Raw genomic sequence first — 24,212 nt, 5'->3', positions numbered from 1 at the left:
GCGCACACAAGTAAATATATATGCACGTTCATTCTCACAATGCGTCAGACACAAGACGCGCGTATACAATGATGTACATTAATTGATCAGAATCAGAATTAAAAAAAAAAAAAAAAAAGATTTAAAAAAAAAAAAATTGTTTTAGTTTTTATAATGGGACACAGGGTTCGGTCCGGATTGATTTGCAGTTCGGTCCGGATCCGGACCTTGGTCCGGATCCGGACCTTGGTCCGGAGTTTGAGAAGCCCTGGTTTACAGCATGCCAGTACTTGTGGATAGGACGGACCTAATTGTTGTTTTGCAATCAAAACACTCAGAAGTAAAACCGGAAGTCGTGAACATCTGTTGTCAAAATAAAGGCTTAGAGCCAACCTGAATGGTGCGTGTGGAAAGAAACATGAGACCCCCAGTTGAGTCGGTTGCCACCTGAATTTGAAACATAGATAAGCAATAGACAGGGCTGGCTTGGTTTAGTGAAATTGCACCAAAACTGTTGGTGCCAGAGTACCAGTTTACCTAAATGTAAAAACACCTTGCTGGTGTAAACTGAAAACAGGTTATAGGAAAAATTGCTATACATAGGTCCTAGCATGAACAAAATCCGCATTTAAATACAACTAGAATTTGTGTGCAACAGTCAGCATCAGCATGAACAAGCACCTTATATATTTATATATATCTACAGTCTACACAATATGGGCGGAAAAAGAAAGTGTCAACAGAGTATTTAGTTCCAAGCTGTGTTCCAACGTAGGAGCTGTTTATATGATGTTTACATAAGGTGTGTGCTTGTGTAAAGTATATAGTATTGAAAGTATGGATGGTCTACACATATTATTGGTTTTCTCCTGAGCAATACGGCAAACCCCCAAGCACTCAGGATGAGGTTTATTACCAGGAAGATTTTCACGTACAAGGGACTTGCCTTAGTGTTTTGATATACAGAAAGAAACAAAGACAAATGAATGAAAAGTTAAGAACATAAATAGCAAATAAAAAAACAATAAAATTATGAAAAAGATAATGTAAAAGAATAGTAAACCTATCGGACCTGTAGACATATTGTTAGTATGTATAGCCAACAGTCATAATCTTGGATTAGGAAAACAACATCTTTAAATTATTTAATACATTGTTTTAAAAAAAAATTTTCCAATGGATTTTATTTTGAAGGAGCTCTCCGGAAACCCTGTATCTTATCGCGTTCGCATGACTCTGCTGCTATGGAAACGGTAGTGGGCGGAGCTTGCTGGTGCCACTGGACTCCGGGTTTGATGCGGAGATGAAGTCCTCGGTGACCAGAAGACAGTAGTCAGCCCGACACGCTACTTTAGCGCACAACTTTTACTGTTCGCTGCTCTTCCAGCCTGCTGTCATACCCGGCGAAAACACTAGACATTTTGCTCTACTTTCAGTAATTTTTTGCCTTTTTATCTGGGCCAGGCTAGACGTGTCGTGCGGTATCCCCAATACCTTTCGTGGATTTCCCCACCCGCAGCCCAAATACTGTGGTGCTTTGACGGGAAAAAACCTACTTTGGTGGATTGTTTCCCTACCATGAAGAGAACATGTGGAAGAAGGTACGAACCGACTGAAGAGGAGTATTTCTGCGCCTAACACAGATGCAGTGAAGGTGCCCTGGTTGCGGTTCAGCCTGCTCGGTCATCGTGAATTTTGGGAGAAGTCGTGTGTAGCACAAAGAGCTTTTTAAAGCCGAGGACACAACAAGTTTGGACCATGCACCCGCTGTGCTGACAGAAGACTGAGCTGAAACACTGACGCTTGTTTCTAACTGTTGTTTTCACCACAACTCAAAGTTGGACAATCCACAGAAGTTTTCAGGCTGTCCGCTTGCTATTTGCAGAGCTGTACACGGGAAAAACGTGCTTTATACTCACATTAGTCTGAAACCGCTCTAAGCCAAAGTGTATTTTTACTGCAGTGATTTGACCACCGTGTGAGAGGCTCCTGAACTGAGGTCCACTTTAAATGCGGACTGGTTTGCGGTCGGTGAGAGCACCGCCGAGCTGCCAGTGCCGCTTGATTTTTAATCCAAGGCTAAACAGAAGTCGCTTATTGTTTTACTACTTAGCACCAACACTATGGAGCTGACATACACGAGCATTGTCCTGCTGGGGTGCTTCTTCCTGGACTGGTTTCTCCTGGCTTCTGCAGAGGAAGGTGAGTCTCCAGTTTCTCTTTTTAAATGCTGCCTGGACTTGTTTTCTGTGGTTACATGGCTGAGAGACATGTCCAATTGGTATTACATCCTGAACCTCACTTTAATGGAGTGCAGGAAAACCACAAAAATGTACAGTAGTGTATTCCATGCAAGGGTACGCAGGAACATTACCTAAATCTCAGGGGGGTAATCATAGACATATCATGGCAGGATGTGGCTGCAACCTCACTGATTAAAAGTACTTCATTTTACAGGCATAGTTTAATCCCAATAGTAATGTCATCATGCAAGTGTTGATACAGTTATGATTGTTTTCCATGTATTCTTCTTCTGGATGTTGGCTTGTTTTCTGAGTTTCTTCCACCCTGTTGCCAACAAATTGCTGCTATCTTCGGGAATTAGATTGTTTAGACGTAGTCACTATTAGATTTCCCTTTAGAGTCATCAAAGGATTACACACTCACCCTTAATGAATACAACATTCAGTGCATTTGGCTTGATGTGATTGTCTGTGGTTTGATGTAGAGATCTATGTGACACATTTAGCTTTTAGAAGAAAAAAAAACATCAAACACTTTGTATCAAATACACAATCTAGATCCTGATTTAATGTGTATTATTTTCTGGCAGCAGGCTTGACATTCACAGGCAATTTGTCCCGGATCAGCTTTGTGATCTCTGAAGGGGGAAAATAAGGCAGTCTGAAATTAGCTGTCATAATGTTAAAGAAAATGCTGCTTTCAAAAGGTTCTGCTTTTACAGGCGAGTATAGCTCGACATCATCAGCATAACAACAAGGCCGGTGTCTGGATAATTTGCTTAATGCAGCGGGGGAAGAATGAGTCCCAGTGACAATAAGTATCAACTAGAAGGCCTGGGTGTTTATTTTATTTCAATCTACTGTCACATCTTTGGCTTTTCGCAACATTAATGGGAAAATGTCAGTACTGGAGTGAACTAATTTGGCTTAGTTAAGAATACTGCTGACAGAGACAACTTTCTGTAAATCCAGTAACAGAAAATGGCCTTTGGAAATAATAGGCCATTGTTTTACTGCGGATCAAAGGACCACAATTGGGTTTCTTGAAGAGCTGTTGAACAGTAGGCTTTGTAAAAGCACCTTACTGCTGTGTAGGCCTGATGCTATTATGTTCCTGTTAAGTCTACTCTTTATTCTCCATCATGCTATTCTTGGTCCCCACTGTTTGAGGCTTACCCACAGCTGCTAAAGGTGACGTTGTAGGATTTTTTTTTTTAGATCTCATTATCCCTCACTTGTTAGCACCTCATTGTAAAAAAAAAAGGGAATTAACACATACACTTATTTCGACTCACATTGATAGAAAAGCCATTTCTCTGGCTACTGTCCAACTTGTAGGTATTCTGTGACTAGAAAAATAAATTCCCCAAGAAAACAATGGGCTCTTTAACAATGAGACTATTCCCCCAGTATGTTCATACCAATCAATAGTTGCTGTAAACAGGAACACCATGAACATGCATGGTTTCACATACTCTGTGGCAGGAACATGAATCTGTCAACTGCTCCTGGCTTGAGTCTGAACGTCATGTATCAGCTGGTACTAAATGCCTCTTCTTTGAGGGTGTTGGGGATGTTAAGTTACCGCAGCTACTGAGAGTGAATTCTTGCGGAAAGAACCTTGTTGACTCTGTATTTCAAGAGAGAAGTTTGGGATTTTCCCAGACATTAAACATTTAGTCTAACTTCTCAGGGAGCCAGGGATCAGACCATTAAAGGAACTGAAGCTTCTTCTTCATCTGGGGCTGCAGGATCCACAGCAGGGGCCCTACATCTGACCCAACTCTGAGTTTATCTCCTTGGGACAAAAGAGATGCTTAGCCTGAGATTTAAGTGTGTGAAGCAAACAAATTAGCCGGTTTTGGGTGGCCGAATCATCAAACATGTCCCCTTTTTTTAGAATCAAGAGAAACCTCAGTTAAGATGGCTTCCATTCCTGTTTTTCTGAAGATGCTTGTTCCAAACCTGTGCAGCACACACTCCGTGTCGAGGACAGACATGTAGACGGGGGCTGAGGGGGTCGTACGGTTTTGGAGACAGACTCCAGAACATCTGTGTCTTGCCAAGTGTGAACAAGATGTCTGGTTTCCATGTCTTGGGTAATGGCCCGCTCCACTGCCAGCACACTCCGGATCATCCTCTCCCTTATTCTCCACCTAGTAGGGAATTCAGTAATGAACTGATGGGAGGGTAGATGAAGCTTACAGCTACCAAATCCCTCCTCCTTTCCCAACTAAAGGATAAATGACTCACTTACACACACCACTTGCTCGTTCAGCCCTTGGATCTCTTATCCTTCTGTCTCCGTGAAGATTAAAACACAGACCTCCTTGATCAGATAATTACTTTGGCTGGAAATTAATAACAGGCTTTGGGTGGAAATTAGAAATGAGGATACACACACATCTTCGCCACACACACACACAGGAAAAACAAACACTTTTTCGCCCCGGAATTAGAAAATGTAGACCTATCATGAATAGAAACCAATGCTTTAATCTGGAAAAAGGCATACGCTTTTATCCAGTATTAAATCTCACTAATGTAGTCCAATTGCGATTTTGAAAACACATTTTCTGACATTACAGATGTAAGCTATAAATGTTTCTTATCCTCCCACACGCAGGCTCAACCTGTAAAGTACCCATTTTGTTTTCCTCCCGGCCCCTCGTTATTCCTAGCACATCCAGTTTTGCTCTCTTACCGATGGCACGATGCAGCCAGTGACAAAAGCACTGCAGTCTTTACCTGCTCAGTCCAGAGCCTAAATGATATTAACATCATTTTCAGTAGTGATGCAAAACTTGTCGGCTCTCATCTAAACTTAGAGGACAATGTTCCACCCTAGTGGGCGACGTACTCTCTCCTCTCCTGTCTAATGTCCACCACCCAAAGACATTTTATAAAAGCTAGTGCTACTGAATAACCTGTGTGATCATCTGAAGTGAAACAGCTTTGTAGACAGACACTCCTAATATATATGGTTCAATTTTTATCCGAATGTAGCCCAAATTTCAACCTTGAATAACATATACCCTGAAAGTGATAATTATAATTAATGTACATTTTCATCCACTTCTGTATAGCAAATAATAGATGACTGCATCAAAATAAACACTTATCATTGCGAGAAAATTATTTTTGAAACAAGACGCAACAAAACACAGAATGTTGCATCATCAGTGTAAGCGTAGACAGCAGAAACAGGTTTTTAGGAAGCTTACAGTCTCCTGTCCTAATTGCTCCAAAACCGATCTGATGTTTTCGTCTGCCGCCATTTTCGTAACTTCGATTCAGCTGAAGCTTCTGTGACGAATAAGTCAAACATTTTCTATATGTCATGATTCAATATGTAAGTCTGTTTCCATTGCAGTTGGTTGCATTCTGTTTTTATTGAAACACCAATTCCTCCATCTCAAACAAGCATACAAACTTTTCTGGCAATATTTCAATTTTCTTTATTTCCCGTATTCCACTCTGTATTTTTCTTAGTGGAAATTGCTAAAAAGCACTTACATTGAAATGCACCATGTCTACATGCAATTACATGTGTTTGATTCAACATGAGTAATCAGTTGTGTTGGATAAGTATCTTGATGTATGAGTGTCTGCTGAACATCGCTGTCATGTAAAGGCGCTGTCTCTTTAGCAACATTTATTATTTTTGGCCTGGAGGCTTGTACTGAGTGCTGTTTTTACAGCGTTGTAAATTCATCTTTCTATATATTAGAAATCTCCTGCTACTGCAATATGTTACTGCAGCTGTTACCTCCCTCCATTTACAAATCATCTTTTCAAATAGCATGCAACAAGAGAGTGCAGCTGCCAGTGTGATTTGTTTAGCAGAACCCTGACTCGTTGTTAGGGTGAAAAACACTGAGAGCACTTTTTAGCCTGTGATGATGGATAGAGGAGTGTCATACTGTCTGTGGCAAAGTTATACACACAGTAGGGGTTTGTCCCATTTCACCTTCTCCCAATCCGAAGCAAACCTAAAAAAAAGAATTGACGGTTACATATTTTGTTCTGCTGCCTTCATCCTGAGCACTAAGCTCACTCGGTAGATCTGCCAGCGGCCAAGTGGGGGTAATGAGATAACGGAGTAATAAATTCTCACTTCCATTAGAGTTGCATGCTTTAAAACATATTGTAAATTAAAAACAATATCTCCATACATATTTGATGCGAAGAAAGAATCATAAAAGCAGATGAATTTCCCTTCTGCAATGTGAGTGGGTTGACACATTTCCCCACTAGCACAGGCTCACCGACATGTTCGTCAAGTGCTGTTGATTGGTCGGGTGGAAGCAGTGAGGAAAGCCAATCTGCAAAAAAGACTGCAACACTCACAGTATAGCATGCTTGTTTACGTGGAATGTAAACATTGAAGGCTCATATTTACGTAACCGCTCTTATGTAAAAACCAAAATAATCTTGCATTTCCTACACAATCTGTTTATTCTTTCGCCTCCTAAGCCCTCCGTGACGTAACTAGCATGATGAATAGCATAATGCTTCTCAATCTAACTTAAAACTCAAACGCAGAAAGGATGTTTTCATCTGAGAGGCCTTCCTTGAGCCTCAATCCCTTCTTTCAGAGACATGTAGCCTTTTCTTTTGCTACTCTTTCCACGTCCTCTGTCTCCTTGATGTTTGACTGGTGCTATGCTGTTTTCTCTTGCTGACTGTCTCCCCTGCCGTGGAAATGTGGATGGTTTCCCAGAAATCCTTTTAAACGGAACCGATTTTTATAAGAAAGGGATTTGCATTTAAAGCAACCTCCCCCCTCTCTGAAAGCCTGTAGCCCATCATCCTCAGTACCTCAATCCCATGATTAGCTTCCTCAAGAGTTAAACAGGCATCCAAGTGCCACAAGTACCCTCAGTCCGTGTCTTTTCTCCCTCACCCCCCCCCCCCCCCCCCCTCCTCTATCGCTGTGAAGGATGCATATGGCAGCCGGGAATTGCAGGTGGATGATATTTTAGCTCGGTGAGACGATTCAACCCGAGCCCATACATCCATGTCAGGCTTTTACTTTGGAGAGCCAGTCTGTCCTCCACCCACACGCTCCTCTCTGAGAGTGGGACACAATGGGGACAGGCTGCAGCAGAGAGGGAATGAGGCCACAGCCTATCAGCCATAAGCACCAAGGAGAATGGCACTTTCAGAGGGATGGGGGCTCTCTTTGAAGTGAGTCAAGGAGAAATGGGGAGACGGGCGTGAGTCGACGAAATAGAATGAGCAAGTGCCGAGAGGGCAAGGAGGGTGCAAGTATGTGCACACTGCATAATGAGAACAGTATGTATAGTGCCTATTTGCATTCAGTAATCAGACACACCTGGGGCCAGATATGCGAGATTTATGCGATGGGATGAATATGGGATTATAAGAAAGGGATTAGAAAGGCGTTTAATTAGGAGACAACAAATGAGAAGGAGCTATTTATCGCCGGTCCATCTTTCTCATTTATCTCGCACGCCAATCACAGAGGAACACTGGGCATTGTGCGGCAACAAATCTTTAGTGAAGCGTGTCTACGCGCCATTGTTGTCTTGTGCCGGTTTTTGTCGTTACATTCAAAAATAGAATGAAATCTTCAAGGGGAGTAAAAGCAACACGGGGCCCAGCGACGAACCGTCAGAGGCTGGATGTGCAAGAATTGATTAGGAAAAAAGCAACCTTAATGTAAAAATATTCTCAGTTTGAAGCATGCGACATCAGTGGGCTTGATTCGATTTTTTGCGTCTGGGACATTTTCCTCCCTGCATCAGAGGTTGACCTACATCTGGTGTTTGATATGCCCGTTTTAAGTTGAAATTCAATTCACTTGGTTTCGACATCAACCGCAAGACCCTCGTGACTATTTTGCTTCCACCTTCATGCGTGCACACAGCTTCTGAATGTCTCCCAGGGCCTGCTTTCATATACCAGCGGCAGAGACATTCCTGTGCGCTAGCTGCCCTCCTACTGCCTGCACACTGCTCAGAGCTTTAAGGGGAGTCATGCTCCAAATAGGAGTGGGTCAGTTCACTTAGAAGGGAGCATTAAACGCCTTTTTATTTAGCAGCTTGGTATCTTTATATATAAGTGGTGTTGCTCTCACAATCTTCTTTCTGTCATGTGTTTACCATTTCTTCAAGGATTACTGATTGCTTTCTCTGATCGACTCCATCCAATCATTTGAAGAACATTCTTTGTATTCTTGACTTCCGTCAATCTCTCAGAGACTGGACTAAAGTGTGGTTTTGAAATTCAGTGTCAGTGTGACCTACTGAATTTGCTTAAAACATAATGTAGCTTGCGGATAGAGGAAAATGATGCTCTATTACTGCTGTAGAGATGAATTCCTCTTGATTTGATATATACATTGGTCACACAAACACCCAGTCGCAGGATATGGAGCAGCTATGCACAGACTGATGAAGAGAATTAGCTCTCAGTGCGCCTGTTTATGTTTGAATATGTAAAAGCGCGTCAGAACACAAGTGCAAATTCTCGCGGAGAGTCTGTTTTCTTGTATCTCTACTTAGATGTGTCAATCTTTAGATGGTTTATTTAGCTGGAGTCTGCACTGTTAGCTTCAAGCTGTCCACCACCCACTGCAGATTAGTCACTGAACGCTGTGTGTGTGTGTTTTCTGCTGAAAGATTTCCTTTTTCCCCCCATTTGTATTGTAGATTCTGCCTCAGTAAAGGCTTTGATAACACTCTGTTATAAGTACAGCAGTAGACATTTTTGGGGCTCATTGAGAGTTGTTAAATGCGTCGCTGTGATAGATAGAGCTGTGTGGGTTTTTCATCAAGCCGGTATTGAAATAAGATAGTTCACCTATCATATAAGTTAATAAAATGTCTAGCTTTTCTGCTCTAATGGGAGTACATTTTACTACCGCAACTCTATACCATATAATTCCAGCCCTGTATATAAACACACTACTACGTATTGGAACTGATCCCAGTCCTTTCTGTTCATGATGAAGTGACACAAGACGTGCTAATAATTTATCTTTACTTGTCGTTTTCTAACTGGCAAACTATTTGGTGTGATGATTGGAAGACACAGTAAACACGGGGGTGGCAGAGTCTCCTGCTGCTTCGGAAGATCATCCCAGATTTCATCGCTGCGTGTTTCAGAAGTGTCCGCCCTGCAGGGGTGCCAGTCTTTGACTCCTCCTGACCTCAGGCCCCCCCTCAGTGGACCGGAGAAAACGGGACGATGAATATATTCCTGAAGGATTGAGAAAGTGTTTGAAAACAAGCACATAACCTGCACTTTCTCATGGTGCTTGTGCTGCGGTGACACGGTTCTGCTCTCCGGCTTCACACACCATCAGCTTCCTTCAAGACTTCTTTAGAAGGATTGCAACTTGAGGCTAGTTGGTTTGGAAAGTGAGGGCAGGGCAGAGTGCAGCGAGATGATGTATGATAGCTCCCAGGCATGGAGCAGCGAAGAGTCTGAAGAAAGCTCTCAGACCTGAGTTTTGTTCAAGAGGGCAAACAAAACCATATCGACAGCTTTCTATGTACGTTTTCTATCTTAGTTGTATGGTATTTCCCTTCCACTTAATATGTATTTCACTGAATGTGTTGCCTGATTTAGAGATATTTTCGAATTAGATGTATTTTGAGTTGCCTTATTTTCTCCTCAACCCTGTCAGCCTTTGACGACATCTAAGAAACCAAAAGCATCCTCTTTTGAAATACTGAAAGGCTACAATGTGTCTGTCCACTAAAGCACTTACCTATCCATCTTGTAAAATCAAGGTTTCTCTAAAGAAATAATCCGTTTTTCAAGCTCATATGTTTTATAATGATATATTCCCTTAGACTCAGACTCCAGCAGATGCATTTCTTTGTAGCTACATAATGATGAATATAGATGTGTCTGGTACTTCAATCAATACATGTGACCCACTTTTCTCCTCCTACGGAGCTACAGCGGCAGGTAGGAGAACTAGATGCATTAACACAAAAACATGTTGAATAAGGATTAAGGATAAGCAAAAGGATTGTTATAATTATCTAAAGAAACAAGTTTAAAAAATATATATATATATGGAGGGCAGAGGAAAATAATTGTTTTAAAAGACAGAAGAATGAGACATGTAGGAGAGAGAGATTTTAAAAGATACAACAAGTCGTGGATGCTAGAATTAGTCGATGAATAAATCAGTAAATAACAGAAAACACCTCGTGGTTTCGGCCTCCCAAATGCGAGGATATAATCGCACACAATAGTAAATAAGATTGGGTTTAGGCTTCTTGGTCTGCATTATTTCCCATGTACTCTCTTTTTATATCCTTTATTTAAAGACGGCATATCTTGGGGAAAAGCAGAGGTCTTAAAAAGTGCGGTATACCCTGCTTAAAAATACACTGAGTTGATAAAAAGTCTTTTAAACTTTTCTTTTGTAATTCATTCCTCCTCCCCCCTCCTTATAGGATTCTGTATCAGGAAGCCACCAGGGAGTTGATGTAGCCTGCAACAATGTTCTCAAGAAGCCTTTCACTTTTTCACAGAGTCGGGTTATTTTTGAGGGGGGGGGATTGAGAAAGTGGTGCCCATAATTGGAAGTAGCGGGAGGTGAATTCACTCAGTGGCAGATCAATATTCCAAAGTAGCTGAAATGTGCTGTAAAGCAAGGCAAATTAATCAATCGCGCTGTATGAGAGATCCACCGAATGTTGTGTTTAAGGCTCGGAGTTCTTCGAGGCGTCTACTTAGAACTGAATGATTAACAATTTAACATGAATACGCTGTTTTCCTTCTTCCTTGTTGTTAAATAAATGCTTTCAATTTATTGCTTTCACTTCTTCTTGCCAATATTCGTCAGTTCCTGCTGAGCAGATGTCCAACAGAAAACACATTCTATAATTACACGCTCATCTATTTTCAACCAGTCATAGATGTCACCTCCCTGAATATAATGTTCATTTTTCATCCGCTGTAGTCTCTTTGGGAGTATCTGTGTCCTCTGAGATATGTTGTGGATTTTGTTTGTCCGAGGGAGAGAAGCAGTCCAAGATGCACACAATGTTCAGCAGCTGACACTGTGGGTCAAACCTCATTACTCCTAGGCAGTGATATAAAAAGCCACAGCACCAAGTAATTGTCTCATTTGCTCTTAACCTTCATACCTCATTTTGTGCAAGGGTCAAAACTTTGAATACCAGTGTGATTAAAGTAAATATTCGCTTTAAACTTGTGCCACTTTAATAATGCGACCGTTTTCCCCTCCACTTTACCGCATTTAATCAAAAGGGAATGGCAATGAATCGCGGATGTACCTTTGGATACTTGCCTGCATTAATCAACATTTTGTTTTGTGTTCCAGCACCGGAGAGAAGCTTGTTTTGAAATCCTTACCTCTGTTGTGATTCACAGATGTATTCATATTTAACACTGAGCTACAATTATAAAAGGTGATTAGCCTTGGGATCAGAACATATGTTCAAGCTTGAAAATCACTAACTCAAAAGAGTCTCAGTGCTGTAGTGAATTAATTATGAAGAGCTCCGCGACGGATTGGGGAAATCTGTGTCCAGTGAGTCTGTGATGAGTTGTACTTAATCCTGAGTGCTTTGGGTCAGTCGCTTTCAGTCTCAGCAGTGTCACATCTTTGGTTTCTGTCCAAATTGAAACTCCCTCCCTAACTGGGTCACATCCTGTCCTGGGACAGAGACCAACCACAACACAATATGCGTCCCTCCAGACAAGAAAGAAAACAGTGTCAAACATTAACACCTTTTCTTCGTCTCACTCTCGCTCCTTTCATCTCACTACTTCATGACAAGCAGTCAAAGTAGCTGAGCTCATCAGCAGGTCAGCAGGAGGCTTTTGTTATGCAGGAAACAAGGGGTTAAACAGTGTGCACGTGAGTGATGTGCTTGTTGGCGGCCGTCCCCCAACCAGAGCAGGAGACGGGAAGGGGACAGGAACTACAGGAAGCCGAGGTCTAATCTCAGTAGACACAACTCTGTCAAAGACATACAAACGGAGCATAAATTGTTATGTTCACGTGCAAACACCAAACCAACGGTGAAAAGATCGCAAAGGGAAATCATTTTTGCCATTTGCATTCTTCACGTGCTATATAGTAGATAACCTGAGTGCCAAGGACGTCCAAAATTAGCATTTTTATAGATTAACCAGCGTTATTCTTTGTTACGTGTGCTCAATAATACCTGGAGGACGATCACTCCTATCATATAATTAATGTGATAATCTTCAGGGAGGAGTGTTTGAATACTCCAACAAACCAAACAAACACCACTGACTTTTCTAGCAGCTGTATTCCATCAACCTCATTAATGATACCTAAAGTTAGCCATGTGTGAATATTGGCCTCACTTGGACACATCTGACTATGTTGAGAAAATGACTACAATGAAGGATTTTTTTATAAGAAACAGTTATTTATTTGTCTTCTCCCCAAGATGGAGAATCCTGTTTGTGTGATGAATATCAAGCTACCACAAGCAGGCAGTTAGCTTAGCATGTAATAAAGACACTAACAAACCTAAGCTAACGGTCTTTCGGTGCTATAATTAGCTAACAGTACAGAAAAGGGAGAAGTATTGATATTCTCATCACTTTTGGCATGAGGCAAACGAGCACAATTCCCAACTTGTTGAACTACTCCTTTAGGCGCCGTTTACACGAGGAGAAAACTGCTTGTATCTGCATAGTTTCGCGTGCGTATAGCCCTATTATTTACACGAGGCCGATAGAAACTGACCCCACAAACGATAACGGGTCCCAAGGTGGATAGATTTGCAAACGAAACGCTCTGGGGGGTCAACCGAGTCCGTGTAATCACCTCTATACGAATATTTCCTGAAAAAATAGGATAGCCCCACCTCTCCTGCTCACTGCTGTAGCAACTATCAAAAATAGCTGTGTTAATTAAACGCACAAGGGGTTCTTGAATGAAATAATATTATAAAAGGCAAACCAGAATTGTTAACGCCCAATATACTCCTTAAACAAAATAAACAGAGTCAGATTTCATGCATTGATCCATTATATTGACAAAGGAGGATCTCACCCGGTGTTTGTAGAGAATATCTCTCTTTCTGAGCGGGTCCTCTCCACGGAGACGTGCTTCTTGGTCGGTCGATGCAATATCCACAGATTCGGTTTCTTTCAGTTAACTTCCCCGTTGCATTTATCCATATGCTGAGGAAATTACTATATCCCGCTGAATACCAGCAATCGCCACACACACTTCCTCCTGTCAGTAGCTACTGCTAGTGCTACTGCTACTGACCATGCTACAGATATTAGTGCAAAATCTACAGCTCCTCTACCACAACCATCAGCAACAAGTGGACATGGAGAATTACATGAACTACATGTTGCTAAATACACCGCGGGGCATAAACAGAAGGGTAGCCATGGCAACATTGCTGCGGGGCTGCTCTTCTTCGCTGCTTTTGGTGTATTTTGGCGGAAGTTACAGCGCCACTTACAGTCCCGGCATATGTACTACAGCGTTTCCAGCGGCCTAGTTTGAACAGACACGTTAAATGAAACGAATGCATGTGAACGGAAGACTTTTTTGAATACGCATACTGTGCATAAACGTAAACGTTCCCGTGTGAAGGAGGCCTTAATAAAATGGCGTATAACATGTAGGTATTAAATTGCCCGAGGCATCAGAACATCCCATAAGCATGTCAAATGTCAGGGTATTGACTTTGGAAATGTTCAAGCAGAACATATGAGGTTCTGAGCTTTACCTGGAGGACATTACGTTTCCTCACGTTGTGACATATGAAGCGGCTTCAAGTCCCAAACCTCCAAACAAACGCACGCAGATGCTTTGCTAATCAATTCAGTAATACATTAAAATACTTTACATCCAAATATACCAGGCTAATTTACTGATAAGAAAACAATGTCAGTGTTGTTTAGGTTGAAATAAATAAGCCGAACATGTGGTTCATGTAAATGGTTTCTTTGTATAGAAGCGTACAGAAATGCACACCATGTTTTTATCATGGCTTCATGTTAGCTGAGATTGAGTAGATAGCTGTAATATTGGCAAACACACTCTCGTTTTTATACATTTGCAAATCCTTTTAACATATTTTCCCTTCTCACATCCCCCTTTTTCATTATCCCAGTTCTTCCCCTCTGTCTCCATTTCTCTCGGTGTATGAGGGTAATTGGCACTCTGTTTCTTTAATTAAAATGAGGTCTAATTGTAGCCGAAGCAGGGCAAACGTTCATAGGCCTGTAATTTCCCTATCTCACTCCAAAGCCATGGAGAAAGTGTAACAAGGGGCATATAGGGATGGAAATTAACACAGAAGTGTAAAATGGGTTTCAGTGAAAATGGGTCCTGATCTCAAATTGGATGTCGGTTGTCTAGACCCTGAAGACAGCTCTAAAGAAAATGGTATATACGAAGGTGTCATATTTGTCATATAGTCACTCTTTGTAAAAAACACAGGGTCAGGTTTTACATTTCAAAGAAAAATTGTGTACAACACCCTCCATTGTTGTCTGCCTTTCACACAGAAAACGCAATACCTTCCCATGGCGGTGTGTTTCTGAAACGGTTAAATTATTTAAATAAAAACTAAACCAGGCTAATTTCAATCTTCGTTAGACATGCCTTTTTTTGTGCTTCGACCTTGGTAAAAAAAAGTCTTATAGTGTCTATAAAAAAATGATGATGTTTCAAGTGTTCCATAATTGTAAATCCACGGATCAGTCCTAGTCTTCCTGCCAGCGCCAGTATCAGTTCAGACGTGTCCCACTGTCTCCTAATGTGGATGACTGTACTGTAATTACTGTACAATTGTTTGTTTTGGGTGTTAAATAAGGCCCATGACGAATTCTCGTTGTTCCTTTTGGGCAATTTTCCGACGGTGGGTGGCCGCCGCCGCCGCCGCTGCTGTAAGAATGTAGGGGGAAAAGCCAGCTTCCTCCAGCAGGGCTTAAAGTCTGCACCTTCAGCAGGGGAAGGCAAGGCCGTGCACGCACATAATGCACACACTCGCCATCTCATCGAAACACTCACACATCTGCCTCATAAAACCTAATGACAGAGCCGTGATTATCAAGCCTGGGGCCGTGGCGTTCCTCTTCCACTGCTTCAAAACGGGGGGAAAAAAAATCAGCATATGAAACGGAGGCAGGTGTGCATGTGATAGGTGGAGACAGGGCGGCCTGCGTATTATGAAGGTGTTTCTTTTAATTATGCTGGAGTGAACTCGAGGTAGACTAAATTGCGGGGAAAGCACCGGCCTGAACTTTGTCATCCAATTATCCTCCTCAGCCGCCTCTCTCCTTTCTTCCACTTTATCGCCTCAGATTGTTGTTGGAAAGCTGCTGGGCTCCTGTGGATTTGAAGTAGTAGAGGGAGAAATGGTACATAATATGCGTGTGTGTGTTTCTTTACGAGGAGTTTGCACACAGAGAGCGTGAAATTAGTAGATTGTAAAATAGAAACGGGTAATAGGTAATTGAGTGAAGAGACATGTATCTCTCGGTGTAATTTCATGACACCCCTGCTGCATATGCAACCCCTCATAATAAGAGGTGTCAAGGCACATGTTCTGTGCATGATTGAGATGATGGGCACAGGAAAATGACACTGGAGGAGAGCAGTAGAAATATTTAAATAATGGGGCTGTTCGGCAGGGAGAGTGGGGTCCAGGAAGGGAGGAATTGTACGTGTGTGTGTGTGTGTGTGTGTGTGTGTGGGTTGTTCACTGAGGAAATATATTAAATGAACAGGGGCTATGTGAGCAGCAGTGGGCGTGATCGAGTGATCATTGAAATCATTATGAGAAAACGAGGATCTAAAGAGGCAGATATTTATAGATGACACCGGACACTCGTTCTTTTTCTGCCAATTAGTCTGTATTCATATTTGTAATCTAAAGAAGAAGAAGAAGTAGCAGTATCTTTTTAATCGCAAAATTAGGACTTCCCTGTAGACGTAGATGTAGGATGTTTTATAAAGAATATAAGGAAAATTAATAATCGACTTTATCAATCATGGTTGAACAACAAACAGATGTAATGTGAGGCTGTATGCTTATAATATCCAAATATGTATTTATTTTCAGTTTAAAGTGCTTAAACAATGGCCAAAGTTGTTTGATTTGACTTTGAAATCAAGAGTCGGACTCAGAGTTTTTGTTGTCCCTTCGTGTGAATTTCAATGGGACGTGGGTTGCTAAGTGCTGAATGTGATTGCCTTTCACTTCACGCAGGTTCACAGAGATTAGGAACTGTAGGCGTTGCTGTTATTTTTGTAAAATACTACTAAGTGTTGGTGTTAAAATATATTCATAGAGCACAGACAGCCTTCAGAACTTCATAATGTTCTCAACGAAATATATTCCAGACATCCTGTTCTCCTGTATTATTAGTCACAGTTATTGAACAGACAATTAAAGTAACTTCAACAAATATACAAGTTCATGATTCTGGTGCTAAATGTCTAGAAATTGACAATGGTACTAATGAACTATGGGAGATGTGGTTACATGTTTTTAGATAATGGTTTGTCCTTGCTGCAACTAACGGTTATTCAGTTATTAATTGTATTGATAAATGTCCATCACTATATCCCAGAACACACTATGTCTTCAGGGTTGTTACAAAGCCTTAATATGTTCACAATGGTATGAAGACATCAGGAGCGTTTGTTGAATGTGAATGAAACAATTCATTAAGTTTAATTTCACGACTTCTCTTAAACTTTTAATTAAAATGAATTGCCAGACACTGGGGAAACAAACATTTTCAGTCGAGGTTGTTTCATTCTGTTTAAAGCTCAGTTCAAAGAAGAAGAATAATGAAGAACGTTGTCTCTGAAAAGGGAGACCTGTAGCCATTAGTAAACAAGAGAAGTCTGATTTGAGATCAACAGGCGTGTCTGATCCCACATATTGATAACTACAGACTGAATCTGTGTTTAAAAGGACTCTGAGACTTTATTTTGTCGGGTATGAATTTAGAGCAGATGTTTTTGGACAACAAACATGTGAAGCGAGTAGGGAGTGGAAACATGAACATAATAAACAAGTGAGAAAAGCAACACTTTGGCCTCATCCAGGCTTCATGCCAAAATAAACATGTGAATAACCAAACATTTAAATTAATGACTGTTTTAATGCAGTTCAGGCACCATAGCATTACTACTGAAATCATTATTGGAAAACGTGTAGAAACCAACTTAAAGCTGGGTCATATATTGTGTTTTAAGAGTGTGTATTAGTGAGGTTGTGGGCGGCCAGACTTTACTGTGGAGCCTTTATATGAGGAGCCTAATTCAACAACACATCTTAATAACCCCAATGATGAATTCACCCTGAAACCCCCCGTTTCCTCAGACTTCCATTTTCATGCAAGTGCTCGCCTTGATCATGGCACACAGGAGAGCCGCATTAAATCCTGTTTATTGGTAAAACCAAACGGCCTCACCCTTGAGATGAGCCTCTGTGGAGAAAACGCATGGCTCTAAAAACCCGGTCTGTGGCAGAAACCTCACCCCCATCAGCATGAACACTAGTCACAATTCAGCAGAGACAATCTGCCAACACAGCTGGGGGGGAGAGAGATGTCCTCGCATGAAAATAAGTGTCTTCACCTTAACCAAACTCTGCGCTAAGTTGCATGCAGTTCAAGTCAGGGGTTCTATTGCGATACTGAATCATAGCTCCGATTGTTTGTGAGCTGGCAGCGTGCCCCTCAAAACCAATTCTATTGTAATCACAGATCGTGACTGGAAGGGCTTAAATCTTTTTATTTCTGTGAGTGTGTACTGAGTCTGGTCTGCTGCCTTGTTCACACTTCTTGTCTTTACTTCATCTGGACAAAGACGGACTCTTTTCAGCAGGTTTAGTGTGACCACAGGCATGGTGTGTCTCCGAGAAACACAAGGGACGTGGGTGGAATGAAAACAAACATGAGAGGAAAGACAATTTTAGAGTAGTGGGAATGTTTTTGTAGATGTAATTGACTGGTGAAACTCCATCTTCTAGCGTAATCCCAGTGTAAGCCATAGCTGATACTTTAGCGGAGAGCTCGGGACTCGAAATATGTTCACTCTTTGATTTTAAATTCACTTGTGTGTGTTTCCCTGAATGTAAATGAGTCTTATACGTGTCCTTTTGACTTTTCCTGCTTTGACTGATATAATGTGCTTTTATTTATTTTTCACAGAGGTCCTGATGAACACTAAGACGGAGACTTCTGATCTCAAATGGACCGTCTTCTCACATGCCAAACCCGAGGTATGTAACCCGAGCTCCACTATGTTATCTGTATTACTAACACAGACCGTGTGGTGACTGTGGATGTTGGGCTTCCAGCGGTTCCTTTGTTACTTTGCTTATAAAAGAGCTCCTTATATGGCAGGTAACTGACAGAATAAAGGAAACGCCACAGAGAATGTGGTTCTCTGGATTCAGAGTACATTGAAAGCAGATGCCTTCAAGATATCCCATCAACCTTGGAGTTGAAGTTAATGGCTGCCCACAATTTTGAATACTGCTGCCAGAAAAAGACATATTTGTAATTTGATCAGTTGAGGAGTAGTTGCTAGGGTATTTTTGCCAACAGCGTCAGTGACCAAAACTGCTCAACTTGCTGATTTCTCAGAAGGAAAATGGTTCCAGTGATGCTGGCAAGGAGACTTCTGAAACCAGACAGAAATACTCAACAAATGTGTATGCGCCCTTTGATTAAGATGCAACACTAAACCGGCGAACAGTCTCTATATAGCTTGCACAGAGACATTGTTTTTTTAAAACTGCTTGTCAAAAGCTTTGCATTGTCAAATTATGGCAACACTAACTTAACTCTATACAACAAAACACAGCGATTTCATCTGTAATGACAGGCAGCAGCAGCGAGGAGCTGCCATGAGCTGTCTGCATCAAAATGGCAGATTTAAAACAGCAAATATATAGCTATTTATTTTTTAGCATTAAAGGATTATAATACCCTTAAGGTGGGTAGGTAATTTTGGAGAAACCAGCTCGAGATCGCTAGAATTTGAAAATACACAGCCGGAAAAAATCTGGCCGGGCCGGCTAAAATGATTGGTCGTACTTTTTACAGTACTACGGCTTCCACAGATGACATATTTTTTTATGGATTTTTTGTCAAAGCACTTTCATTGCTATCGGGATGTTAAGAGCATTCCATGGAATATAACAAAAAGTGTATCTCGAGCCGGTTTCTCAAACTTACCTACCCCACCTTTATAGTTGATATTTGTGGAAAATTCTCATCCTGTCAGGTTTTAACGCCGGCTCCTCTTTTCCAAAAACACTTGAGCACCGTTGTAAACTGTGAGTCGTTGCATTTACTTAAAAAAGAACAAGACATAAAGCGTACATGTCATACACAGGATTAACCCTGCAACGTGTACTAAGTTAAATGTGTCTGCTTAAAACACAATTTGTATGTGAATATACATTTCAACCTCACATTATGAATACTTGTGTGTATTTGGACAGCTCTCTGATTCGTTCTCATAACACATCTTTAGCAGAATATTTCAATATTTTTACTGACTATTTGCTGCCAGAGTTCATAGTATTTATTTATTTTTGATGAAAAGAGAAATGTTCCCCTGCCTGAGATTCAAACCAGGCTCTCATTGCTCTGCTGCACTGTAATTCATTCAGACTGGTATCCAGCCTCACTCAACACATCATCTGCAAATGGATTTTTAAAGATTTACATATTTACATAACTGAATTTCTGAGCCGCAAGTTCAGCAAATCTGCTAAATTCTGCCCTGAGTATGTTAATGTCTTGCTTGTTTCCCGCTCTTGGGAGCACAGTGATGGTGAACATGTTTGCTGTTGACTCAGAAGTCAAACATTAAAGCCTTTTCGGCTCCCCAACAAATGTCATTTTCTTTGGAGGGTTTTTCGCTTCATACATATTTGTGATATCCCCTCTCTTGTATTTTAGTCTAAAATAGTGTTTGAAGGGTGGAATCCGTGTCCGTCTCGGCTGCTGTGTTCGGCAGTGTGCTCTGTTTGACAATTGAGACTTGTATTCCCACTAGCCGGGCTGCAGCTCGACAGGAGGAATGATTTAACAACCCACATTCAAATTTGGGCTGAATCTTAAATCCACAGCAGGCCGGATGTGTCCCCAGGGCCTCTGACAGGTGCAGTGCAGCAGAGGGCCAACAAAAATTCGCAACATTATTATGATGAATAGGACTTTTAAAGGGATCCCTTTTTTAAAGACCTTAGTGGAAGCCTTTACAGGGGAATTAAAACAAGTTTTTTGGGTCAGATGTCATTTTCACAACCTTTGACAACGCTTTGTTCTCTGCCCTCAGTGGGAGGAAGTAAGTGGTTTGGATGAGGAGAACAACAGCGTGAGGACCTATCAGATCTGTCAGACTGACAGCGCCTCCAGCCATTGGCTGCGCAGCGGCTTCATCCAGCGGAGAGGAGCGTCTCAGGTCTACGTGGAGCTGCGCTTCACCGTGATGGAGTGTTCCTCCAGGAGCATCCACCACCGCAGCTGCAAGGAGACCTTCAACCTGTACTACTACCAGGCCGACTCCGACGAGGCGACGCCCTCTAACCCGCCCTGGATGGAGAACCCATACACCAAGGTACGCGCCCCCCCCCCACTCTTTATGGGACACTTCAATCCCATAACAAAGAGTACATAAATACTCTTTGTTACGGGATATCCTGTCAGTATTAAAGCACTTATTTTCTCTCTGTGGTTGTTATTTACTTTCAACATTACTGAAAACTACTCCACCTATTTTACACATGAAGATCAGTTCAATTGTTTAGAGTTTTTAAAGTCGCAGAACATAATAAACTAAAGGGTCGTAACTAACAATTAATTTCAAAGACGAATGCTGTTTATTTTCTCAATTAAGAGAACTCGAGTTTGGTTTAGAAGAAAAAGCATTGACTATTAATTTGCGCCTTCAGTAATGCTTTTAATTTGCTTTTTTAACAACCTTGCAGTCAAGAACATAAAATATTCTTTTGGCTGCATTCTGATGTTCATTGTATTAACACAAAATTAAAAAAGAAAATCCTCACAATTGAGAAAGCTGGAACCATAACCTGTTTTTCAGCTTGGAAACGTATCAGCTTTAATTAATAATGAATTGTATCAACCTGGATGACATAATACGTCTTGGATTAAGCTTTTAATTGTAGAATTCTCAACAAAAAGCGTATCTTAAAAACTAGTGATATAGGCGTTAACCTTGCAAGGAGGACGCAATGGAAACAAGTTATTTAATGGTAATAGTAAATTGCACTTTACAATTTCCCCTGATATACCCTTTCAAAACATTCATACACCAATGGTCCCATGCAAGGCTAGGGAATGAAACTGGTTGATTTTTATACTTATTTTACTTTTTTAAACGGGTTTGTACTCCAGGTATGACTGAAGTATGTGTACTTTGCTGTTACTGACTTCTGACAAAAGCCTACCTCCACACTGTCCCGTAAACCACTGCAAAACATGTATAGGAGTGAGCTAGAGTTGAAGTTTTCAGACTGACCTCTATTTTGCAGTCTGCACTCAATTATATATTTACAGTCATCCGCTTGCAGAGACATAAAGGTTGCTTTATGTATTTATTACAGTCGACTGTTCATCACTTTTATATTCTGTCCAAGTTATGTTATCGTCTCATGCGATCAAGTACTGTTTTTGTAAACTCCTCGTAGCTGCATTCAATCTGTTTCTCAACCTGCATGTTTGCTCGGAGTTCATCTCCTGGCTTTCATTTTCCAAACGCACAGCTTATGATTGAAGTGCATTTCGGCAGCTCGTTGTCAAACCTCAGATGTTGCAGCGTCCTTGAACACACCGCCAAAGAGAGGGTTTCAGAATAGTGCCTTCTGCTCGACTTCATTACTAAATAATGTAACTTTGACAGAGAAATAAAAGTGATGAAATGTTCACTGTGATAAATTACCTTTCTCCCAAGCGAGTTTAAAGTCCCCGCAAGTCGAGGTTCAAAGTGTACTGTAACAAATGGGAAACAATGGCTGCCGGGAAGGTAGGAAATCAATCTGAAATCACAGTGGTATGCTTTGGAAAAGGTTGAATAATGTAAAGCATATGTGATGCTTGGTTAATGGGCTAAAATGTATAAAACATGCAAAACCGCCAGTCTGGTTCCCTCTTAAGACTGAATCCTGAGCTGGAATCGGGCCATCACATAAAATCTTTTCTCTCTCTTCCCGTCCTAGGTGGACACAGTGGCTGCAGACTTTCTACGGAGGAAGGGCGGGGAGAGGAAATTCAATGTGAAGACATTAAGGCTCGGCCCTCTGTCTAAGAGAGGTTTCTACTTGGCCTTCCAGGCTCAGGGCGCCTGCATGGCCCTGCTGTCCGTCAGGGTCTTCTTCAAGAAGTGTCCCCCCCTGGTCAGTGCTCTTTCCTCCTTCCCAGAGACCGTCCCCCGCACCCTGGTGCAGGAGGCGCAGGGTGTGTGTGTGGAGCACTCTGCCCAGCAGGGGCCTCGACCTCGGCCCCCGAAGCTCTTCTGCGGGGAAGACGGGCAGTGGGTGGGCCAGCCGACAACTTCCTGTGCCTGCATGCCAGGATATGAACCCTTCGAAGGACAAACCAGATGCACAGGTAAGAAGGAGGCAAGGTTAAGACGCTTGTACTAGTTTGTTTATGGACTACACCCGCGCAGGCAGCAGAGCAGGCAGACTAAACAAGAACAAACAATGGTAAGATGAGGGTGGGGTTCACCGAGGAGAGAAACGTTGAGAGGAAACTAATGAGGCAGCGGAGCGGCAGTAACACGGAGTGGACAGAGAGAGGTCAGGCGGAGCAGCACTTATCTCTGAGAGGTGGAGCAGGGTCAAAGGCTTCCTGCTGCCACAGCTTCAGAACTTCGAAGGAGCATAGGGGGAGAGGAGAGGTGAGGGGAACGAGAGCGGGGGGGGAACACTCGGGGCGAAGATCATATCACTTTGAGAACATCAAAGCAAAGCAGACAAAAAAGAAGAAGAAGCAGGGTGATTCTCTCGGGAGCCGTGCAGCAGCTCTGTCTAATGAGTCCAATTAACAAGCCTCGTGTATGAACCCCTTCCTTTGCACACACACACACAATTACTCTGCCTCACACCAACACAGATGCATGTTGAGCTCTAAGGACACAGAAACACAAAAAGAAATGTTTTCAACAGTAAGTGTGTCGTTGCATCTGTGTGTGTTTTGAAGGTAGGATTCAGTTTGATCTCTGTGGGAGGTATAATGATTTTTCATCACAAAAAAAATCATTTCCGACATTTTGCTTCTAGTGAAGTGGGTTTGGCATTTCCAGCGTTCTGTTACTGCAGAGAGCTGTGAGGAAAGAAACACTCATCATAACGAGAAATTGCCTTTATAGCAAGATTGAAAAGGTAATTTGCTTCATAGGCCAGCCAGTTAAAAGGTGAAATTGACATCTAAATTTAAAATCAAAATACTTATACTGTACTATAAATGTTTTATATATATTTGTGGGTCATACACAACATTTTATCATAAAACGTATGAATGCTGTCAAGTTGATATAGTGTTATACAGGAGCTTGATGAGAATATTAAAACAATTTGTTGAAGTGAAGCTCAATCAGGCTTTACATATTGTTACATTGAGAGAGATATATAGATCAAAGTGCCAGTAAACTTGAGCTTTACTAATGTTATATTATACAAATGGTGACAAGAATAATCATCATATCCATAACATTCAAAGTGAAAAGAATAGTTTTTCGATAAAGTGGTTTTTACTCAGACAAAATAATCACTGGCGTGAACTGCTGCAAGTGCTAAACAGTTTTACAGCTGAAGTAATTGAAAAACACTGTTTAGTGAACAATAGAAACAGGCTGTAAGTGTCCTTTTGTTGGGAAATAAGAGCTCCAAAAGTTGTGTTTCATAATACTGTTCGGTGACAGTCACTTGCATTTGATCTATAAATAATATATTTCAACAACCTTCAACAGGTGAG

At 41.5% G+C, this 24,212-nt stretch overlaps 1 protein-coding gene across 1 annotated transcript in view; it reads left to right on the top strand.

The window, feature by feature from the left end:
• The first annotated feature begins 1,264 nt into the window (after positions 1–1,264).
• Positions 1,265–24,212, top strand: part of ephb4a (eph receptor B4a) — a 38,529-nt gene continuing 15,581 nt past the window's right edge. Inside the window, exons 1-4 of the mRNA XM_034140075.1 lie at positions 1,265–2,181; positions 18,411–18,481; positions 20,554–20,835; positions 22,454–22,844. Of these exons, the coding sequence (XP_033995966.1) occupies positions 2,103–2,181; positions 18,411–18,481; positions 20,554–20,835; positions 22,454–22,844 (823 nt within the window). The 5' untranslated portion in view covers positions 1,265–2,102. The remainder of the gene's footprint in view (positions 2,182–18,410; positions 18,482–20,553; positions 20,836–22,453; positions 22,845–24,212) is intronic.

Source organism: Trematomus bernacchii, unplaced genomic scaffold, assembly GCF_902827165.1.
Source record: "Trematomus bernacchii unplaced genomic scaffold, fTreBer1.1, whole genome shotgun sequence".
In the NCBI taxonomy this organism is placed as follows: Eukaryota; Metazoa; Chordata; class Actinopteri; order Perciformes; family Nototheniidae; genus Trematomus; species Trematomus bernacchii.
This window is presented reverse-complemented; position numbering and strand designations above follow the sequence as displayed.